Source organism: Hoplias malabaricus, chromosome 1 (genome assembly GCF_029633855.1).
Source record: "Hoplias malabaricus isolate fHopMal1 chromosome 1, fHopMal1.hap1, whole genome shotgun sequence".
Lineage (NCBI taxonomy): Eukaryota > Metazoa > Chordata > Actinopteri > Characiformes > Erythrinidae > Hoplias > Hoplias malabaricus.
This window is the reverse complement of record NC_089800.1, coordinates 72,212,872-72,230,097: the sequence shown is the minus strand read 5'-3', so window position 1 is coordinate 72,230,097 and position 17,226 is coordinate 72,212,872. Positions and strand designations below refer to the sequence as shown.

Below are 17,226 nucleotides of genomic sequence, written 5' to 3'. Positions count from 1 at the left end.
AAACTAAGAGGCAGAATCAGATTAAATCAGCTTTGACCTTTGATCATCTTTCACTGTATCATTTTTATACAAATTAAATATCTCTCAGATAAAATATGTCAGGGAAAAACACTAAAATATTTACCATTTATTTAAAAACAAAACAAAAAACATTGATTTAACTGATAAAAGTAAACTGTATATTATTTCTAATTTTTTGACAGACAAAACTGTGTCAGAGATATGTTTACAACTGAGTTACATCCCTTTCATTTCATTTTTCTGATACCTTTAAATGGATTTTTAAACATTTAAACAGTTCCTCCCACTCACACAGCTTTTAAACAAACACGGTTCTTTACAGAACCAAAAGTGGTTCTTCTATGGCATCACTTAAAGAACACTTTGTAGGTCCTCCGTGTTTACGAGTGTAATGCAGGGCTTTACAGTTTGAGATGATAAAAACAAGAATAAAAAACATTAAAACATTGCAGTAAAAGGAAATGTGATTCAAATTATTCAAACTGCATAGAGAATGGGAAACAGGTTCAACCTGAGCAGTGTGAGACTCCAAAGGGGGCCCCGATGAGCTGAAGACATTTAAAATAAAGGCCTTTACAGTTCGTACTCATTTCTGAAAGCTGTAACCTTTAAAACACACTTTTAAGCTTTTTCTGCTGGTGATCTTTCAAAATTTATTTCACTGTCTTCCTGCACAGACATAACATTGCACTGTTTTTGCCCCATTTCTTTAGTTTCCCTTATATTTATTCACACACCCTGGAGGGGGCCCCAGTCCTTTACAGGGCGACACACACACTCACACATTCACTCATACACTCACACCTACGGACACTTTTGAGTCGCCAATCGGTCTACCAACGTGTGTTTTTGGTCTGTGGGAGGAAACCAGAGCACCGGGAGGAAACCCACGCAGACACAGAGAGAACACACCACACTCCTCACAGTCACCCAGAGGAAACTCATGCAGACAAAGGAAGAACACACCACACTCCTCACAGACAGTCACCTGGAGGAAACCCACGCAGACACAAAGAGAACACACCACACTCCTCACAGTCACCCAGAGGAAACTCACACAGACACAGGGAGAACACACCACACTCCTCACAGACAGTCACCCGGAGGAAATCCACGCAGACACAGGGAGAACACACCACACTCCTCCTTTCTCCTTTCGAGGCCTTTGTGTTCCTGAAAAGCACTATGTAAGTACAATTATATAATGTAATAATAATTTGAAATTATTTGTCATTGTACAACATGCAATGAAATTTGTCTTCCACATGTAACCCATCTGTGGCAGTGAACACACACACTAGTGCACTAGGGGCTGTTAACACACACCCAGAGCAGGGAGGCAGCCATCCCCGGTGCCAAGGGAGTAGTTGTGGGTTCTGTGCCTTGCTCAATAGATTGAGGGAGGAGGACAATGCTGTTCCCACCGCCCCCAATTTTCCTGCCACTCGTGGGAATCAAACCAATGACCCTTCAGCCCTAATCCCAGCCCTAATCAATTATTATTATTATTATTATTATTATTATTATTATTATTATTATCCATCCATCCATTATCTGTAACCACTTATCCATTTCAGGGTCACTGTGGGTCCAGAGCCTACCTGGAATCATTGGGCGCAAGGCGGGAATACACCCTGGAGGGGGCGCCAGTCCTTCACAGGGCAACACACACTCACACGGTCACTTTTGAGTCGCCAATGTGTGTTTTTGGACTGTGGGAGGAAACTGGAGCACCCAGAGGAAACCCAGTTATTCACAGGGCGGCACACTCCAACATACACTCACACACTTTTGAGTCACCAATCCACCTACCAACATGTATTTTTGGACTGTGAGAGGAAACCAGAGCACCCAGAGGAAACCCACACAGACATAGGGCCAACACACCACACTCCTCACAGACAGTCACCCGGAGGAAACCCACGCAGACACAGGGAGAACACACCACACTTCTCACAAACAGTCATCTGGAGAAAACCCATGCAGACACGGGGAGAACACACCACACTCCTCACAGACAGTTACCCATAGGAAACCCACACAGACACAGGGAGAACACACCAACTCCTCACAGTCACCTGGAGCGGGAATCGAACCCACAACCTCCAGGTCCCTGAAGCTGTGTGACTGCAACACTACCTGCTGTGCCACCGTGCCGCCTATTATTATTATATTATATATATATTATATTATTATTATATTATATATATTATATTATTATAATTATGCACATAGCCCAAGAATATCAGGCAAAGGAGGTGGAGTATGTGTAATTTACCAAAATACCCTAGAAATTAGTCTTAAAAAATGTGACACCTTCTCTTCTTTCGAGGTTCTCTCCACTATTATTACAAATCCGGTCACAAAAAAGGACACATTTTTATTATGCAACATTTACAGACCACCAGGGCCTTACTTAGAATTTCTGAAAGAATTCAGTGATTTTGCTACAAACCTAGAGGTGTGCAATCATAAAGTTATAATTGTAGGAGATTTCAATATCCAAATTACTCAAAGAAGTACTACCAGCTATTATTGATCCTCTTTTAACTATAGTAAAGTCATCCCTTAGTCTGGGCCATGTACCCAAAGCTTTTAAACTAGCAGTTATTAAACCTATGATCAAGAAACCAAATCTTGATGCTAGTACACTGTCTAATTACAGGCCTATTTCAAATTTGCCATTTCTGTCCAAGATATTAGAAAAAGCTGTGGCCCAACAAGTTCATATCTACATAAGAATCATATATATGAAAAATTCCAATCTGGATTCAGGCCACATCATAGTACGGAGACAGCTCTAGTCAAGATAACAAATGATCTTCTTCTTGCCTCTGATCAAGGCCACGTATCCCTGTTGGTGCTTCTTGACCTAAGCGCAGCCTTCGATACAATAGACCACAATATTCTCATAGAAAGGTTAGAAAACATGGTTGGAATTACAGGGACAGCCCTATTATGGTTCAAATCTTACTTAACGGAACGTTATCAATTTGTAAAAGTAAACAATCTAAATTCAAATGATTCTAAAGTAAGATTTGGAATTCCACAAGGCTCTATTTTAGGACCATTATTGTTTACATTATACATGCTACCGCTAGGCACAGTTATAAGAAACCATGACATTAACTTTCACTGTTACGCAGATGACACGCAATTGTATATTTCAGCCAAGCCCGATGACAAACACAGATTAAAGAAAATAGAGGACTGTGTAAAAGACGTGAAAGGCTGGATGTTGCGTAACTTCCTCCTTCTAAACAGCAACAAAACAGGTCATGCTTTTGGGTCCAAAAGTGGCAAGAAATAAATGATCAGATTTCATTTTAAATCTCGCAGACTTTCCAGTTAAACCTGGTTCAGCAGCAAAAAATCTTGGTGTCATAATTGACCTGGATTTATCATTTGATCAACACATAGGTAGTATCACTAGGACAGCTTTTTTACATCTTCGCAATATTGCTAAGATTAGAAATGCCTTATCCCTTCAGGACGCAGAAACATTAGTACATGCCTTTATTACTTCAAGGCTTGACTACTGTAACGCACTACTGTCAGGATGCACCAGCAGCAATTTAAGAAAACTTCAACTAGTTCAAAATGCTGCAAACTAGAAAATTTGAACATATTAGCCCAGTTCTATCATCACTTCATTGGCTGCCTGTTAAATTCCGCATTGACTACAAAATTTTGTTATTAACATATAAAGCTCTACATGGGCTTGCTCCTGAATACCTTCAAGATACAATTTCCTATTATGAGCCTCCACGTTTACTCAGATCACAGAATACTGGATTTTTAATTGTTCCCAGAATTCAGAAGGCCTCAGCTGGGGGAAGAGCCTTTTCTTATAAAGCCCCCCAACTCTGGAAAGATCTTCCAGAAAATGTTCGGGACTCAGACACAATCGCAATCTTCAAATCTAGGCTAAAAACTAATTTGTTTAGTTTATCTTTTGGTAGCTAATGCTCCCCCATAGATAAAGGTGGCAGATCCGGGGGGTCCATGGACACAGGGAATTATAGTAAACTGAGACGCTGGTGCTGTCGTCCCGCCGCTTCTCGCGATCACTCAGGTTTGTTGACGGTGGAGCGGAGGGATGCCAGTGTTTCAGGATGCTCCCATGTCTGTGTGTCCTTCTGGTTCTCTCCTTTTAGTTAAAGCTGTCATAGTCAGATCTGCCGGAGTCATTAGCCACACTCTGGAAATGTTCACATTTTCTACTTTACAAACACAAAACGTTTCCTCCGGGTGCTCCGGTTTCCTCCCACAGTCCAAAAACACACGTTGCAGGTGGATTGGCGACTCGAAAGTGTCCGTAGTGTGAATGTGTGTGTGTCTGTGTTGCCCTGTGAAGGACTGGTGTCCCCTCCAGGGTGTATTCCCGCCTTGCGCCCAATGATTCCAGGTAGGCTCTGGACCCCCCGCAACCCTAAATTGGATAAGCGGTTACAGATAATGGATGGATGGATGGATGGCTGCTAAATTTCCTTCAGGATCAATAAAGTATCTGTCTCTATCTGTCTCTCTCTCTATCTGGGCACAGAGCTGGAATAACTCTGCACAAGGTGGGAACAGTGTAATACAATTTAGAACTTTAATAAATAATGAAATACACTTTATCAGCCTCTGTTTTGCTGATGTTAGGAGAGTTTTAAACTGAGACATGCTCTGACACTGAAATGCAGAAGAGTGTAAGTTGCTTGTGTTTTTGATCAAACTCATGGTACCAGCAAATGCCACGGACAGAGATCTGAGCACAGAGCAGTTTCATGTTCCGTTGAGTAATGAGTGAGAAACCACATTTCATGATAATCTTCACTCTTCTGCTGAAACACATCTCATTTAAAGCGATAGTAAACCATGTCTATCCACACATTACAACATTCACTGACGGTGCAGACTGACACAGTTTACTGCAGACTATTCATAATTACCTCTTTTCTTTACTCTGGCTATTATTGCCCTTTTTCTCTCCACTTAAACCCATTTAGACACATCCAATCAAATCAGAACTGGTTTATTTCCACATCATAATATGGGCAACCGCCGGCAGGAAAACTGGGAACGGCGGGAGTGAAGTAACAGCACTGTCCTCCTCCCTCACTCCACGGTTGGGAGGCCCTTGAGCAAGGCACAGAACCCATAACTGCTCCCTGGACACCAGGGATGGTGTGTATTCACAGCCCCTAGTGAACTAATGTATGCGTGTTCACTGCCACAAATGGGTTACATGTGGAAGACACATTTTGTTGTATGTTGTACAATGACAAATAATTACACATTTAATTACATTTCATTTCACCAGGGTAAGGAGTGTGAGAGGGAGGTAGGTGCATAGTCCCTCGTGGTAGTACACACACACACACTCACACACACACAAATAAAAGTACAGTATGTACACACCTTAACTAACATTATAAATAAACTATACACAAACTATTGCACTGTGGCTTTATACTGTGTTGTTTATGACTGATGACTATGTAAATAAATACATTACTTTTACACTGTGTGTCTTTAGACTGTGCACACACTGGTAATAACATAATTCTTTAATATTTAGATGTGACATTTGGTTTATTAAACAGAACTACGGGGTAACTGCTGCTCTCTGACAGTCTCCAGCTCTCAGAAATTATGTGGCACAGCAGTAAGTCTGTAGTAACACTTCAACACTGTAGTTAAACTAAAAGTTTGATTATTAATGTAAACAATGTAAACTAGTGATATATTAAATTACCAACAGAGGCCACTGTTGCTCTCAGCTCACTGCAACTCACAAGTCTGCAGATAACCTTCATAACCATCCACCACCCTTATCTTACCTGCTGTGTTGGGTTCCCTGCTCCAGAAGATACAAGGTGCAGCTTCTGCAGTTCTGAGCCTGGAGTCTGGAGACAGAGGCTCTTTTCTCCCTGTTTCAGCTCAGTGGATGCTGTAATTTTACTGTAAAATACTAGTGTTCATTAAAATAAAGTGAGACATAATTTAAGGATGGTATTAAATATTCAGTTTTATTATAAATTAAATTAATCGCAAGATACTTTAAGAATTTCTACAACAATAAATTATTTTATACACAGTAGACTTTGGCTTGAAACAGTAACACGTTATAAAGGTGTGACCAATTTTGAAGAAGTTAATTTTTCTCTAAATTAGTCGCTGGGAATATCTTCTGTTTTGGTTTTTCTTGATTCAAACCCGATCGTCCGCTAGATAAGAACACACCAGAACACACTCACACTGTCCTCAGGCCTCCTCTGGAATGGAGGCGTCTGTGTGTCCATAGTGTGTTCCTTTTTCTGCTCTATCTGCCTCTGTCTCTATGAAAGCTTTTTACTGAGTACTGGAACATTGCTGTGTGAATTTGACCGAATTCAGCCACAAATGTTGGGTGATTAGTGTAGTGTGGATCACACTCATCATTCAATCCCAGAGGAGCTCCATTGGTCCTCACACCAGAGGAACCCCATCACTCCAGAGAACACAGTTCCACTGTTCCACACACCAGAGGAACTCCATCACTCCAGAGAACACAATTCTGCTGTTACACACACCAGAGAAACCCCATCGCTCAAGTGAACACAGTTCCACTGTTCCACACACCAGAGGAACTCCATCGCTCCAGAGAACACAGTTCCACTGTTCGACACACCAGAGAAACCCCATCGCTCAAGTGAACACAGTTCCACTGTTCCACACACCAGAGGAACTCCATCGCTCCAGAGAACACAGTTCCACTGTTCGACACACCAGAAGAACTTCATCGCTCAAGAGAACACAGTTCCACACACCAGAAGAACTTCATCGCTCCAGAGAACACAGTTCCACTGTTCCACACACCAGAGGGACCCCATCGCTCCAGAGAACACAGTTCCACTGTTCCACACACCAGAGGAACTCTATCGCTCCAGAGAACACAGTTCCACTGTTCCACACACCAGAGGAACTCCATCACTCCAGAGAACACAGTTCCACTCTTCCACACACCAGAGGAACCCCATCACTCCAGAGAACACAGTTCCACTGTTCCAAACACCAGAGAAACTCCATCGCTCCAGAGAACACAGTTCCACTGTTCCACACACCAGAGGGACCCCATCACTCCAGAGAACACAGTTCCACTGTTCCACACACCAGAGGAACCCCATCGCTCCAGAGAACACAGTTCCACTGTTCCACACACCAGAGGAACTCCATCACTCCACAGAACACAGTTCCACTGTTCCACACACCAGAGGAACTCCATCACTCCACAGAACACAGTTCCACTGTTCCAAACACCAGAGGAACTCTATCGCTCCAGAGAACACAGTTCCACTGTTCCACACACCAGAGGGACCCCATCACTCAAGAGAACACAGTTCCACTGTTCCACACACCAGAGGAACCCCATCACTCCAGAGAACACAGTTCCATTGATCCACACACCAGAGGAAACCCATCACTCCAGAGAACACAGTTCCACTGTTCCACACACCAGAGGAACTCCATCGTTCCAGAGAACACAGTTCCACTTTTCCACACACCAGAGGAACCCCATCGCCCCAGAGAACACAGTTCCACTGTTCCACACACCAGAGGGACCCCATCACTCAAGAGAACACAGTTCCACTGTTCCACACACCAGAGGAACCCCATCACTCCAGAGAACACAGTTCCATTGATCCACACACCAGAGGAACCCCATCACTCAAGAGAACACAGTTCCACTGTTCCACACACCAGAGGAACCCCATCATTCCAGAGAACACAGTTCCACTGTTCCACACACCAGAGGAACTCCATCGCTCCAGAGAACACAGTTCCACTGTTCCACACACCAGAGGAACTCCATCACTCCAGAGAACACAGTTCCACTCTTCCACACACCAGAGGAACCCCATCACTCCAGAGAACACAGTTCCACTGTTCCAAACACCAGAGAAACTCCATCGCTCCAGAGAACACAGTTCCACTGTTCCACACACCAGAGGGACCCCATCACTCCAGAGAACACAGTTCCACTGTTCCACACACCAGAGGAACCCCATCGCTCCAGAGAACACAGTTCCACTGTTCCACACACCAGAGGAACTCCATCACTCCACAGAACACAGTTCCACTGTTCCACACACCAGAGGAACTCCATCACTCCACAGAACACAGTTCCACTGTTCCAAACACCAGAGGAACTCTATCGCTCCAGAGAACACAGTTCCACTGTTCCACACACCAGAGGGACCCCATCACTCAAGAGAACACAGTTCCACTGTTCCACACACCAGAGGAACCCCATCACTCCAGAGAACACAGTTCCATTGATCCACACACCAGAGGAACTCCATCGTTCCAGAGAACACAGTTCCACTTTTCCACACACCAGAGGAACCCCATCGCCCCAGAGAACACAGTTCCACTGTTCCACACACCAGAGGGACCCCATCACTCAAGAGAACACAGTTCCACTGTTCCACACACCAGAGGAACCCCATCACTCCAGAGAACACAGTTCCATTGATCCACACACCAGAGGAACCCCATCACTCAAGAGAACACAGTTCCACTGTTCCACACACCAGAGGAACCCCATCATTCCAGAGAACACAGTTCCACTGTTCCACACACCAGAGGAACTCCATCACCCCAGAGAACACAGTTCCACTGTTCCACACACCAGAGGAACTCCATCGCTCCAGAGAACACAGTTCCACTGTTCTACAGTTCTGTGGAGGCTTTACCCACCTCTGGTTGACACTTGGCACTTAACGTTGTTTGTCAGAGCTTTTCAGTGGAGATTATATCAGGAGTACTAATATGTTTAAAGTGTGTTTGTGTGGTGTATAACTGTAATTCAAACACTTGCCACTCTTTTGTCATGTTATGGTGACTGTATCGTATTAAAATCACATTCTCATTTTATTCAACAGAAAAGAACCTAAAAATGAAGTTGTGTGAAAAGTGAAGAGTTTATTGGGCGATGGATTCGTTCTGAGCACCATCAGGAAAAAGCTGCAGAAGACTGTGATGGATTTGTTCTGTTCTTGGGGATAATATTTTGTTCAAAAGTATGTGTGAGTTTGGGTTTAGACGATTTAAAAATGGGGATTTCAGTGTTAGAAATCAGGAACCGAGCAAATTAATACTGAACTTTAATGTTAATTTTGTTGAATTAAATGATAATTGTGATTTTTAATAAATATCAGTTATCGTAAAATTACAAAAACTAGAAAAGTCTAGAGTCCATGTTAAATGGGGAGAACAAATGAAGTTAAAAGACTTCAGTGATGTGTTTATGACAATGTGTCACTAATATTTTCTGAACAAGAATTCAGTATATTTCCATCAAATTATATTTAATACACAAATCAAAACATAATCATTTTGAAAAACAAAACAAAACAAACAAGAATAAATATTTTTTTCTGTTCATACAACACAACAACGACATCAACAACAAATGGCAACAAACTGTCCCCTTTGTCCTTGTCTTATTAGGGTTGTGAGTTTACAGCACTGTACCCCTGTTTATTGTTTATTTCCCTGAAGGTCCAGGGTAAAACGTCTCTATTCCTTGTTCCAGACGATGTCTTCAGAGCTGGATGGAGTGGGTGTTTTTGTTGCACCACAAAGAGCGAGAGAATGGGGGGATTACAGGGAGAAAGGGATGAGGATGGACGGAGCTGGAGACTCTCTCTTGTCCTCTTTATCTCCATGGTGCACGCTCTCGGCTCAGCCCAAGCTCCGCTGTAATTGGGACACTGTCCAGTGAGTGGCTGCTGTAATTGGCCCATGGTCATTAGAACCAGTACAGCTCCTTCGCCTTCTTATGTGGCACTAAGCCTGGGGAAAGAGAACAGACAAAGGAGAGGACAATAAGGACACGGGAGGACAATGGAGTACTCTGGACATGTCGCCATGGCTGCGGGGAGCATCTCAAACACACTACAGTCCAATGACCCTCACAGCAAAACAGCACAGATGCCCCCTGCTACAAACACTGACCAGAGGACACATCACAGCAGAGACTTCCACTACAGTAACACACAACCATCCATAGACACAGCTCCAACTAAAAGCATGAAAGAGGATACCACTCTGGAGCAGCAGCACATGAGCCTAATATTGCTGTGCCCAATGCTAAGTGTTATCTAGAAAGGTATACATTCCCTTAGGTGGGGAGCAGCAGAACTGAGCTTTCCTGTTCAACATCAAGCACATCAGTGCCCTCTGGATTTCAGGTCAATTATGATGTTTTCCACTGCATGGTACTGGACTCTTCTGGACTCTACTAGTCTCTACTGGACTCTGCTAATCTCTCCTGGTCTTTACTGAACTCTACTGGTCTATATTGGTATCTACTGGACTCTACGGGTCTTTACTGAACTCTACTGGCCTCTACTGATTTTTACTGGATTCTATTGGTCTCTACTGGACTTTCCTGGGCTTTACTGACTCCACTGGTCTGTACTGGACTCTACTAGTCTCTACTGATCTCTGCTGACCTCTAATGGACTCTACTGCTCTCTTCTGGACTCTACTGGTCTTTACTGAAATCTACTGGTCTCTACTGAACGCTACTGGACTCTACTGATCTTTACGGTCTCCACTGCTACCTATTGGACTCTCTACTGGACTCTACTAGACTCTACCTGTCTCTACCGGTCTCTACTGGGCTTTACTGTTCTCTAAGGGACTCTACTGTTCTCTCCTGGACTCCACTGGGCTCTCTATTGAACTGTACTGTTCTCTACTGGTCTCTACCATTCCCTACTGGACTCTACTAGTCTCTACTGTACTCTACTGGACTCTACTGGGCTCTCTACTGTACCATTCCCTACTGGACTCTACTAGTCTCTACTGGACTCTACTGATCTCCACCCTCTGGTTGCTTTTCCACTCCAACAGCTCCCAGCGCCCACCCCCCGAAATGCATCGGGTGTCGCCTCAAAACCCTGTCTCCAAGGCAAACAGTGGGCTTTGGAAACCACAACAACTGCAGTGGTAACGTTAAGTGGTGTTTACTCATGGTGTATTGGTGTGTTGTTGTTGTTTGGGACTGAACACAGCTCCGTCATCAGTTCAGACAGATCAGTAGAGTTTGTCCCTTCCTTGTTGCAGGGTCCATATCTTGCTAGATTCTTTTGTTGGGATGCAGAAGTGATGTAACAGGGTGCTGTTATCAGATATTACACAGTTATAACACACGCAGCTAATCAGCTTGTGTAGCTGGAAATAAATACTCAGAACTAGTTCTAACTCTCACTGCGGGTGAATCTTCACAGGAAAGTCTAGCACCTGCACTGCAAGAACAACACTTTCTGGACACCTACAGTACATTTACTGCCCATTAACGCAATGTGTGTCCACTTCAGTGCAGGAACAAGACACGTTCCTTCATTAAGTCCCAGGTGTTTCTTACTTTGTGTGTCTTTTAAAAACCCACCCTGTTTTCCTCGTTGTCTGATGTTTAGTTTGTGGTTTGTTGTTCTAGTCTTTATGTTGTGGTTCTAGGTTCCTTGCCTTTATCTCTGATTTGTTAGGGCTCTCATGTTCTTAGTCATTAGTTTTTGTTTTTATTTCTGTCTCATTCCTATGTTCTTTTCTGGTCTCCTCTCTGCCTCATGTCCTGAGTTTACTGTGTTTTTTTGCTCCTTTTGGTGTTTGTTTTGTCTTAATGAGTGTGTAGTTATTTTTCAACCCTCTGTGGTTCCTTCACAATGTCTGTATTATTTCTGTTCTTTAGTCAGTTATTTTATTTGCTTCTGGTTTGTTTATAGTCCTGTTTAATAAATGAGCATCTCTGCGTTTACTTCGTCCTCCCCATCACTCCCTGCACATGATTACTGTGAAGATTTAATGGCATTCAGCCACATTAATATTAGTTAGGTTAGTTAAATGATGTTGGATGATTAGAGCTGGTAGGAGACACCACTCTAACTCACTCCGTATTTACTGGACGGGATTCTGTCGCTCCACAGAAGACTTTCCACTGCTCCACAGCGTAGTGCTGAGGGGATTCTGTATAATGCTTAGACTCTTGTTTCTAACACACCGCACAGCACAGTGAGTTCAGGCTCCAGAGCATTCAGTATCACCTCATGCTTTACTCTGGGACCAATACAAACTGTGCACTCACGACTGAAGTGCATTGTGCACAGGTCACTCAGCGCTGTGCACTCATTATTTACAAACATCCATTTAAGCCCTCACAACCCCTGCATTATCACTCAGGGCCACTAACATGGGATATTTATCTTCAGTGACTAGTGCTGGTCTTTTCTTACCGGGGTCCATGTTGAGTGCAATAGTGACGTCCCCTGGTGGGGCCAGAAGGGGCCACGCTGGTGTCTGTTCTAGCTTTGCTGGAACGTCATAGTGACCTGGCAGTAGGTGGGGTGTTCGGACAGGGGGCATCAACAAGGGGCTGAAGTGTGGCTCCAGTCCTGGGGGGGAGTAGAGTTCATGAAAGGGCCTTGCTGGTCCATAGGCTGGGTTCTGAGGGTAGCTCCAGGACTCTGGGGGGTGTGGGTGAGGGTGGGTGTGTGTGTGCTGTAAAACTGGGTGTAGACTCTGGGCGTAGGGGTCGATGGCGTATACTGGCGCAGAGGGATCACAGTGCATTCGGCTCCCTGGAGAGGGGTAGTTACTGTCCCAAAAGGATGGAGGGAAACTCCTGCGACTGGTCTGAGATGGAGCTTCTGGTGAAATAGAAGGAAAGCAGGGAGTTACTTAATATTTCATTTTTATGTAAAACTTCATATTTAACAACAACAGCAACACAACATGAGTTTGTTATTATTAAGGCAACATTAAGTAAGGTTTGGCATTTTTGCTCCTGGGCTCCCTCTGCATGAGTGTAATTCACTTTTACAGTACTGTGGTGTCCTACCCTCCTCTAAAAGTTACATAGTAAAATTTATGCAGTGCTGAACCCAGAGTAGCAGTGACAGAGGCTTTTTTTCTCATTGTTACAGCTTAGTGGAAAATCACAATGATTCTGAAACTGGAATTTTAAGGTAAAAATATTACATAGTGATCCTTCAAGTTTGGGGATCTGCAGACCTCTCTGGAGGTAACATGTAATTACATGCCAGCGGCCACACTGGTTGGTCTGGTCAGATCAACACGCTTGCAGGAGGACAGTAACCACCTGATGCAATTAACTATGAGACTCTCACTGGCTGTATGTCTCAGGCATCACAAGTGCATTTGCGTTAACACTTTAACCAATAGAACAGGACCCTTTGGTACAGCTGTACATGAGTCTAAATTCATGCTCAATGCCAAGTGCTGGCTAGAGGGGTATTAAAGCTTTCCATCATAGCTTGTATCTGTCAGTGGAGCAATGAAACCGCAATGAGTTATGAAACCCCATGCTTTATCTGACTAATGTCCTAATGGAAGAATGCAGTCAAATCCTCACAGAAATGTTATAGCATCTAGTCTACAGTGATCCCATAATTGTAGACAAACAGCGACAATCTCCCAGTTAATATCTTTGATTTTAGCAAAGAATAGTGTAGGAGAATGTGTCTACCAAAAAAAAAAATAAACATATATATATATATATATATGTGTGTGTGTGTGTGTGTGTGTGTGTGTGTGTGTGTGTGTGTGTATTTATATGAATGTATATGTAAATGTGCAAAATTATATCCAACTTTTCTTTCCCAGGTGATTCATCAGTGATTACAACCTCAGACATGCAGCACACTCTTTAAAGCAACTCTTTACTGTTGCTAAGGCAAAGAGCAGTAGGTGCTGTGACAGTGTATGATTAAGTCATACACACACACACATGTCTAGAGTGAGGTCATCCTTATCATGTGATTCCATGTGATTGTGACCCCTCCTAACCACAGTGCTCCAGATTTCTTCCTGATTGGATCATGCAGCACATGCTTCAAACCAGAGAGGGGGGATACAGCGAAAGAGAGACAAGGAGGGGGAGGCAGAGAGGGGGGGGAGAGAGAGTGCGAGGGTAAATATAAATACTGAATAACTGCTGAATGTGAAAGCATTGGGGCAGTAAGCAATGAGAGCTAGTCATTAGCTGTTAGCATGGTGCTAACACTTGCCCCATGTTGAGTGTGTGCTGTGGTTTGTGAGAAACACTGCTGTGCCTCATGGACAAAGGTAATCTGCTCATCCAAAATTTCATCTGAAAAAAATAGAATTGATGGCACTTTAATACATTCACAGATTTAAGTCTTTTCACTTCCTGTTAAAACCTACAAATGAACTCTTATTAATGACCTCATTCACTGAACATTTCTGTGAGGATTTGATGGTTACAGATGCATTAGTGCATTCAGCTGATGTTATACGATGGAACTCCCTCACTCCAGAGAACACTGTTCCACAGCCGAGTGTTGGGGGCCTTATACCCATCTAATCAATGCTTGGTATTGCACCTGCAGGCAGCAGGATCATGTGCAGCTGCTCCGGAGCGTCCCATATAGTTTTATGATTTTCTGTGGATTATTCAGGTTTGCCTTTGTAGACAGTGTTCTGTACGCTGCCTGAGCCAGAAAACACAGGACAAAATGAACCATTCTGATTCTGCTCCAGTTCTGATGTCAACTGCAGACTTTAGCCTGTCCAATCACAGGGCTGTTTAGACAGGGGGCGAATGCTGCTGTGGGGCTAGTGGGATTTTGATTAAAGCAGGTCACAGAAGTTTCATTAAGAAACAGAACTGTGTTCCACTGCAGAGAAGAGTGGGGTATGGACCATTTAATAATGACCGTTGAATAAAAGAAAATTTTGCACAGAACATTTGTTGATAAATGCAGAGGGGATATAAAAATTGGTCATTGCCCAACCCCCGACACCTTCGCCCCGTGTTCCTGGCTCCTGGAGCACAGACTATATAAGGTAGCAGCTTTACTCTGCTGGAAAAACAGCACGAGGACTTTGCCACCTTAAATCACTGGCCGTGGTGACATCTCTCACTCCTGCATTGAGATAGTACCCAACCACTACCCCCTCAGCCCCCAACTGGCCCCCACCCTACTGACCCCACCTGTTGTTTTCAGTAGCCCCCATCGCCCCTCGTAGAATGTCAGGGTTGGGGTGGGGGCCTTTTTATGTTTTTAGATGTTACTTTTATATTTAGAATTCTTCCGAAAAAAGGCACCAATGATGTATTCTGAATTGGAGGGCGACCCGTGGATGGGGGAGAAGGGACCAGTCCTGGGATGGGGGTGATGGGGTGGGGGTCTTTTTAGGGCAGCAATAAATCTTAGTTGAGGGATGGCAAGGCCGCCTGAGCTTTTTGAAGCCGATACAAGCTCAAGCCTCGGAGATTACCAACATGTATAAACATAGTATCTGTTGGGAGGCAGGAAGCAATGTCGAGGAGTGGAATGAAGATGTCACTGAGTGGGAGGGAGAGGGAGGGGGGCTCTGCAAGAATGAGAGTCCTAACTGTGAGAACAGATGCCTCTCCCCTGGGTCCCTACTCTACTCGACTCGTCTGTTCAACTTCTTCATCAGGTAAATCTTGTCCTGGTCCTTGAAGCGTGTTCTTGTTAAGTCCCTGTTCTCTTGTGGTTCCAAGTTGTGGTTCTTGTGGTTGTGAGCCTAGTAAGGACTAAACCGTGGCGTGTAAATCTTGCAGAGCGCTGATTGTCCAGAGAGAGTCGTCACTCTACACCACGCAACGCAGATGTCCAGCACAAACTCTCCATCTGTAAAATCTCCAGCTGCAGCAGAGATCACGTTTGTTTTTATCCGACTCGTGACGGTGGCTCGTAAAATTACGCAGTGGTCTTTTGAAGAGGTTCAAACGCTCCTTGGATCGGTGGCTGACGAAAGAATCCAGCGAGAGCTGGACGCTGCAACAAAGAAGGAACAAACTCTACTGATCTGTCTGAACTGATGACAGAGCTGTGTTCAGTCCCAAACAACAACACGCCAGTACACCATGAGTAAACACTGCTTAACGTTACCACCGCCGTTGTGGTGGTTTCCAAAGACCACTGTTCCCGTTAGTGACAGGGGTTTTGATACAATACCTGATACATTTTGGGGAGGAGAGCTGTGGGTGTGGGAAACTATGCAGGGACCAAACAGAGAGTAGAGTCCAGTAGAGTCCACTGGATCTTTTCTATCCTCCAGAACCCACAGAGACCTCTAGTGTACTTACCATGCCCTCTATTCTAGGCCCTCAACCCAGGTACACTCTAGACCTCCCATGACTAACACTGAGTCTGCATCTTCCAGAACCTTCTCCAGATTCTAGAGGAACAACTCTGAAACCTCCAGAAGTTTGGCCCTGTAAAACCCATGCTAGAACCTGACCTGGTGCTGTCTTGGCCTGGGCATCACTGCAGGAGCTCAGGGCTCTGGAGAAGTGCTCGTCCACCACGCTGCTGATGTCTCCCTGGTAGTATGTGAAGAGAACACAACGAGAACTGAGATACTCCGCCTCTGCAACCTCCACTTCCTGTTTCTCCTTCAGCACCTCAGCACCTCCACCTCCGTCCATCAAGCCCCGACACAGAGATGGAGACACTCTGAGAGACTGAGAGGGGGGGGGGGGGGGGGGATAAGCATCTTCAGCTACCATAAAACAGAACATGACAATCTCAGTTTAAACACAATTAAAATGTCACTATTGCTGAGTCACTCAATAAGGCCTTTCCTGCTTACCCAAATCACCAGCTTAGCTAGTTCCAGGTAAAAGATGCCTGTGAAGGAGTTAAACATATATTTCTACAGTAAAAATAAAAATAAAAAATAACTGCAGGTTTTTTGTCTCTGTGATGTTTCTGAAACAATGTTTACATTTTTTCCAAAAATCAGAGTCTGTGATTTTCTGTAAAACCTTCAGTCTGAATGTTCTCATCACAGTCTTTGTATTATGGGTGATTTCAGAAACATTAGTGGAGTTCCCCTTTAAGACGATGTCCTGAGATCATACTCCACTCCACATTTCTCCTGCAACACTGTTGTTTCTAAAGACCATATCCTCCTGGCCTGAGCAATATTCTAAAATGTTTTATTTTTAATGTCTAAAACCCACAGCTTTGTAAATTGCTCCAGATTCAGTGATGAATTTTAGAAGATTCTGTTTTATACAAAAATAACTGAAACAAATTAAGTCATTTCCAAAATTTTACCTGGTGTTTGTGTTTGTGTGAGTATAAGTAAATGTGTGTGTGTGTGTGTGTGTGTGTGTGTGTGTGTGTGTGTGTGTGCGTGTGTGTGAGAGAG

The 17,226-nt window shown here is 43.9% G+C and overlaps 1 protein-coding gene across 1 annotated transcript in view; it reads right to left on the bottom strand.

Annotated features, from left to right (window-relative positions):
* Positions 1 to 9,562: 9,562 nt before the first annotated feature.
* Positions 9,563 to 17,226, bottom strand: part of vgll2b (vestigial-like family member 2b) — a 9,599-nt gene continuing 1,935 nt past the window's right edge. Inside the window, exons 2-4 of the mRNA XM_066658643.1 lie at positions 16,312 to 16,534; positions 12,291 to 12,704; positions 9,563 to 9,846 (exon numbers count right to left, since the gene is read on the bottom strand). Coding sequence (XP_066514740.1) covers positions 9,803 to 9,846; positions 12,291 to 12,704; positions 16,312 to 16,534 — 681 coding nt within the window. The 3' untranslated portion in view covers positions 9,563 to 9,802. The remainder of the gene's footprint in view (positions 9,847 to 12,290; positions 12,705 to 16,311; positions 16,535 to 17,226) is intronic.